Source organism: Bison bison, unplaced genomic scaffold, assembly GCF_000754665.1.
Source record: "Bison bison bison isolate TAMUID 2011002044 unplaced genomic scaffold, Bison_UMD1.0 scf7180017864309, whole genome shotgun sequence".
Classification (NCBI taxonomy): domain Eukaryota; kingdom Metazoa; phylum Chordata; class Mammalia; order Artiodactyla; family Bovidae; genus Bison; species Bison bison.
Window position 1 is genome coordinate 5,966,928 of NW_011494881.1, and position 6,620 is coordinate 5,973,547.

The window sequence follows — 6,620 nt, forward strand, 5'->3', positions numbered from 1 at the left end:
GCGTGTAACCTCTCTGAGCCTCTGCTGTCAGCAATGCAGGGAAAGGGAGGCAGGGACAGCCCTGGGGAGGCCTTCCTCCCAGAGGGGCGCTGAGTCAAGGAGACGGGAGGTAGAAAAGTACTCTGTGCACTGAAAGAGGTTCTTGGTGTCAAGGCTGTGAAGAGCTCTGATACAGATGCAGTCAGGCAGAGCCACAGCAGCCAGGGGGGGGAAAAAGGCCTCCTGGTGTAGCTAGAGGACCTGCCCTGGGCTGTGGGGTCAGCAGACAGAGCCAAGTCCCAGGCCAGACACAAACACCAGGCAAGAGGGGCCCTCAGGAGTGTAGGCGGCACAGTCCCGCATTAAGGTCCAGAGATCAGAGGCAGATGTGTGGGGCCACTGTAGGAAGGGACGAAGGACAGAGTAGAAGGTGGGTGGGCAGGGGTCCCCGCTGCAGGACCCAGACACCAGACCACCTGGTAACCACAGTGCCAGCTGCTGAGCATTTATTCAGGCCAGGCACTGTGCATGCACCGTCACAGGTGCGCCTCACAAGCCCTGAGAGGTAAGATCTTCTTGTCCCCAATATACACGTAAGAAAACCAAGGCTCAAGGGCTTAAGGAAATACTTTGAGGTCAGACTGAACAGTGGGCACTGTCCACCCCAGCTTACTCTTGTCTCACCGGGTCACCTGAAGCAGACCCCACTACGCTCCTGACCTTTGACCACAACCCCCCTCCAGGTGGTGATCCAGGTGCTAGACGTCAACGACTGCCGGCCACAGTTCTCCAAGCTCCAGTTCAGCACGAGCGTGTACGAGAATGAGCCAGCAGGCACCTCTGTCATCACCATGATGGCCACCGACCAGGACGAGGGCTCCAATGCGGAGTTGGCCTACTCACTTGAGGGCCCTGGCATGGGTACGTAGCCTGCTCCCCGCTCCCAGGATGCTTTAGGGGCTGCAGCCCCAGGCCAGGTAGAAGGTCGGGGGTGGAGGAGGGATGGGAAGGGTATCTCAGCCAGACCCATGCCCTGCTCTCCTACCCCACCTGCCAGAGGCCTTCCACGTGGACATAGACTCGGGCCTGGTGACCACAAAGCGGCCACTGCAGTCCTACGAGAGGTTCAGCCTGACCGTAGTGGCCACAGACGGCGGGCAGCCCCCGCTCTGGGGCACCACCATGCTCCTGGTGGAGGTCATCGACGTCAATGACAACCGCCCCGTCTTTGTGCGCCCACCCAATGGCACTGTCCTCCACATCAGAGAGGTACTGCTGTCCCCGGGGCCTCCTGCCACCTGCACCCCTTCCTGGATCCAGTCTACTTCTGTATTCTGCAGTCATTCTGCAGCCTGAGGCCGAAGGGGCCCCCACTGCAAAAGTAGGGAAACTGAGGCCAGAGTAGGGAGCCAGCCAGCTCAGTGCCACACAGGGCAGAGCTGAACAGCGGTTAGTAAGAAGGGCTGTGCCAGCCAAAGCTCTTGGACCCACATCTGACTCTCTCACTTACCAGCCAGATGACCTTGAGCAAGTGACTTCTCTGAGTCTTTTTTTTTTCCGTCTGCAAAGTGGGACTAATAATAGTAGGTGTACCATCTCTCGCTCCTAAATGTCTGCCAAGGACAGTTTCCCCACAGGCCACTTCCCCCATACTTGTCTCAAAATAAACACGCAGCCCCTCCTGTCTGTCTCTTGTTCCTGCTGATACCAGTGTTTGAGACAGCCTGGGACCTGAGGATGATCATCAAAATAAGAAACAAGGGGAAGTGGCTGAGTGTCTGTTTCCAATTCTTCTTTCATGCCTTATTCTCAAATGTCTTATAAAGATAGGGAAGGACTCCTGCCCTCCCCCTCCTTCTCAGCACCAAAGCCCAAAATGCTGCTTGAAAGAATACTTGGGGTGTCTCCCACTTGTTCTTTTCTCCCGAAATGAAAATGAGCCAGTGGGCTCAGCATCTCTCCACATCTCAGAATGTTAGTGTTAAGTTCTCGCTGTCACTCTGTTTCATTTGAGGCCCCACACGATGAATTTCTCCCAGAGCTGAGCTCTAGGAAACACTACACCTTTACCTTGTGATTTTTTTTTAACCTGTGTCTACTGCAGTGATACAGTGACCCTCTTTTCTTTGTTCACTAGAGAGCTCAGAGTGGTCAGCCCACCTTGATTGATGTACATGTTCGTGTACACACCTTCCCTCCTATCCCTCTGTTTCCATCTTCCTGCCAATCATTTTTTTCTCTATTCTGATTTTTTTAACCCATTCACCCTTATTATAGTTTATACATTCTTGTCCACTGCCTCAAATCTTCTTTACAGAATGAGGCAGCGTATAAATTAATAATAATCTAGTTCTTTGTAACTTCCCTGGTGGCTCGGACGGTAAAGAATCCGCCTGCAATGCAGGAGATCCAGGTTCGATCCCTGGGTGCGGAAGATCCCCTGGAGAAGGAAATGGCAACCCACTCCAGTATTCTTGCCTAGAAAATCCCATGGACAGAGGAGCCTGGTGGACTACAGTTCATGGACTCACGAAGAGTCAGACACAACTGAGCGACTAAACATGGTTCTTTTCCACACCAAAGGGCCCCTTTTACTAAGTTTGGTTTTTTTTCCCTTCAAGGGGTCCATATTTGAAAGATTCATGTTTCTCGAACAACCAGCATTTGTTAAGTAATTACCTCTGTCATCCCACTTTCAATCTATTAGAGGTAACTGCCAGTTGGAGTTTCTGATTGTCGTGATCAATGAGATAGTGAAATCATGCTGAGCTGATGCTTTTTTAACTGAAAGCCAAAATCTTGTTCTTTTTCTTGTGCCCTTGGCAACCTTTTCATGGGCCAATGTTGATGTCTGTTAGGTTTTTTGATAGCTCAGACTTAAGGGACTTGGGAGCCTGAGGGTCGGAGAAGAGAAGTGGCCAGGTCACAGAGTGAATTAGTAACAGACTTGAACCCAAATGTCTAATCTCTAGCCACCAAATCACCCTCCCTGCATGCCCTCCCCATTTTCAGGGACCCCATTGCATGGATGTGTTCTTTGGGGATACCTAGAGCTCCTGTGATTGGGGTAGTAGGCCTAGAAACAGAGGGTGGTTCTCAGGGTCTTCTAAACCTCAGCATGCAGTGGGATGGAGGGATGGGATAGCCCTGGAAGGGCGGTCACCCCAAGTCTGGAACATGGTGGATCCAAGGCTGGACTGTCCGTAGGCAGTGGCCTTGGCTGGGGTTGGGGGTGAAGGAACATTCTAGCAAGTGCTCAGACTCCAGGAGAGTCCAGCTAAGCAGACAGGCATTTCCTAGGAATGCTGAAAGGTGGCAAGGATGTTCTGCTCTGGGAGCTGGGATTCTCTCAGGATGCCTCTTTCTGTACCCCCTGCAGGAGATCCCACTGCGTTCCAACGTGTACGAGGTCTACGCCACGGACAAGGATGAGGGCCTCAATGGGGCCGTGCGCTACAGCTTCCTGAAGACGACAGGCAACCGGGACTGGGAGTACTTCACCATCGACCCAATCAGCGGCCTCATCCAGACCGCGCAGCGCCTGGACCGGGAGAAGCAGGCAGTGTACAGCGTAAGGGGGCGGGGCCCGGGCGGGGGCGGGGGCGGGGCCCGGGGCGGGGGCGGGGCCGGCCGAGAAAGAGACTTTCTTATGGGCGCAGGACCGCTAGTCCCCACCTAGAATGTCTGCGAGGGTAGTGACTTGTCCTCCGGGGATGCCTGCCTGGGGCCCTTCGTCCGCTCTGACGGCACTTCTCCTCCCCCAGCTCATCCTGGTGGCCAGTGACTTGGGCCAGCCGGTGCCTTATGAGACCATGCAGCCGCTGCAGGTGGCTCTGGAGGACATCGACGACAACGAACCCCTCTTCGTGAGGCCGCCAGTGAGCCTACCCCTCCCCTGTGCCGGTCACACCACACACTGTCCACACTGTGCTGTAGACACACGTGGACACTTGGAAACTGCCCCGCACTTCACAGAACAAATATTGTCTGAACAGCTACTATGTCAAGGCACTACCCAGCAGTCAAAATGCAGACAGAAATGCCTGACTCCTGGAGCTGACGTTCCCGTGTCTGCATACACGCTCACAAAAGGAGCCTGAAAGTCAGTTCTGCTCTAGTGAGCTGGGGCTGAGCCTCTTCGTGTGGACTCAGACTCTCTAACTTGGCAGTTTTCTCATCTTGTGTGCACACAGGGCGTGATGTTTCCTGGAGACTCCATGTATGTGTGTGTGTGAGAGTGTGTATGTGTGCACATGCAGCCCCCCTTGTTCAAACACCCATCAGGTCCTAGGAGACCTTGGAGAATGTGCCCAGCCAGCCCTGCCCTCCTGGAGGAAGTCGTGGGTGACACTCCCTCAGGGCAGAGCAGGGGTCTCTCCAGCCCAACGCTTGCTCCCTTAAGGTTACAGCAGTTTCTCTAGGCCTGGGCAGGAAATTCCCTCAGCACCCACGAAGGCACTGCCCAGTGCCCTCTGGCAGGAGCAGAGGCTCAGGCCTTCCCTTGGCGTCCCATGACCTCCCTCTCCCTCTGCAGAAAGGCAGCCCCCAGTACCAGTTGCTGACGGTGCCCGAGCACTCACCACGTGGCACCCTTGTGGGCAATGTGACAGGCGCTGTGGATGCAGACGAGGGCTCCAACGCCATCGTGTACTACTTCATTGCAGGTGGGGCCTGGCAGGGTGGTGCCTCCCTACGCTGGGGCTGGAAATGACCCACATGTGCCCCCTCCCGGCCCCTCATGCTGTGCCACGGTCCCCTTCAGTCGGCAATGAAGAGAAGAACTTCCAGCTGCAGCCCGACGGGCGTCTGCTGGTGCTGAGGGACCTGGACAGGGAGCGTGAAGCCGTCTTCTCCTTCATCATCAAGGCCTCAAGCAATCGCAGCTGGACACCTCCCCGCAGGCCCTCCCCAGCCCTTGACCTGGTCACTGACCTCACTCTGCAGGAAGTGCGTGTCGTGCTGGAGGACATCAACGATCAGCCGCCACGCTTCACCAAGGCTGAGTACACTGCAGGTGCAGGGACCAGAGCCTGGGCCTGGGGTGTGGGGTGGCCTCTCCTCTGCCACTTACACTCGTCTGCCTATTCCTGCAGGAGTGGCCACCGACGCCAAAGTGGGCTCAGAGTTGATCCAAGTGCTGGCCCTGGACGCAGACATTGGCAACAACAGCCTTGTCTTCTATAGCATCCTGGCCATCCACTACTTCCAGGCCCTGGCCAATGACTCTGAGGACGTGGGCCAGGTCTTCACAATGGGTAGGGGCTCCAGCCACTTCATGGAGTATAGGTCTGGACGAAATAGGGTCTATGGGGGTCCCACAAGGTATAGGTGGCCAGTCAGCCACATCAGTCCTTCTGTTGACCCATCCGGCCATCCACCTATCCATCTCTGTATCTACCCACCCAATTTCTTCTCTTCTTCGCATCTCCTCATCCATCCATCCGTCCACCCATGTGTCCATTCATTCATCTGCCCATCCATCTCCCCATTCTCCTTTCCATATATCCTCCTCTTTCCACTTGTGCACCTCACCCTCCCCTGTGTCAGGCATTGTACTAGGTAGGCACTGGGGAGCCAGAATTCAAAAAGCACACTTCACCCTAAAAGTATGCATGGTTGCTTGTGCATCTGCCTGTGTGGAGAGCTGAGCATCTCTGGGTTAGGTTCTAGAAGGTGTCCCAGTGGGTGTCCCAATCTAACCTCCAGCCACTTCCCTGCCCTTCACTGCCCACAGCAATCAATTCAGGTTCTTTGGCCTGGCTTTCTAGACCCATCAGCTCTTCCTTCTAATCCCGCTTGCTGGTTCCACAGCCCTTATTTTACCCTTACGGGCACGGGTCCCACTCAGGCTGAACTGCTCTCTATTCCTTCAGCCTGCTTCACACCATCCTCCCCGGGCCTTGGATCCCTTTGTGTTCACTTCCTGTAACACCATCCTGACCTTCATCTCCGCCTTCAGAATGCTCCCCTCACCACCCTCTAAAGTCTGGTTCACGTGCCGCCACCTCCAGCCACACCACCAGACAACCATCGCTTTGTCCTCCAACTTCCCACTGCTCTTAAACTAATAAGCAGCTTGCTACAGGTCACAAAGCTACAAAGTGGCGGATGTTGAACCCAGATCTAAGTCTGAATCCAGTCTTTTAAGAGAAGACTGTGCCATACCACCGCCGGTCATCTCTCTGCTGTGGTTGTGAAATTCCAAGGCACATGTGTTACATGTGAGAAACAGACACGGGGGGTGCTCAGAAGTGCTCTGCAGCCTCCCAGCGTGGGATGGCAGGGTCCAGCTTGTCATCCTTGGGCCAGTGCAGCCCAAGTTGTATTTTTAGTATGCCACATGTTTAAATAAAACTTAGAATTCTCTAGTGGAGAAGGCGAAGGCACCCCACTCCAGTACTCTTGCCTGGAAAATCCCATGGACAGAGGGGCTTGGTGGGCTGCAGCCCATGGGGTCACTAGGAGTCGGACACGACTGAGCGACTTCACTTTATTTTTTCACTTTCATGCATTGGAGAAGGAAATGGCAACCCGCTCCAGTGTTCTTGCCTGGAGAATCCCAGGGACGGGGGAGCCTGGTGGGCTGCCATCTTTGGGGTCGCACAGAGTCGGACACGACTGAAGCGACTTAGCAGCAGCAG

General features: G+C 54.8%; 1 protein-coding gene across 1 annotated transcript in view; it reads left to right on the plus strand.

The window, feature by feature from the left end:
* CDH23 (cadherin-related 23) overlaps positions 1-6,620 on the plus strand; it is a 409,549-nt gene that overhangs the window by 397,167 nt on the left and 5,762 nt on the right. Inside the window, exons 54-60 of the mRNA XM_010852241.1 lie at positions 723-900; positions 1,037-1,248; positions 3,359-3,550; positions 3,744-3,857; positions 4,514-4,643; positions 4,742-4,993; positions 5,073-5,265. Of these exons, the coding sequence (XP_010850543.1) occupies positions 723-900; positions 1,037-1,248; positions 3,359-3,550; positions 3,744-3,857; positions 4,514-4,643; positions 4,742-4,993; positions 5,073-5,265 (1,271 nt within the window). The remainder of the gene's footprint in view (positions 1-722; positions 901-1,036; positions 1,249-3,358; positions 3,551-3,743; positions 3,858-4,513; positions 4,644-4,741; positions 4,994-5,072; positions 5,266-6,620) is intronic.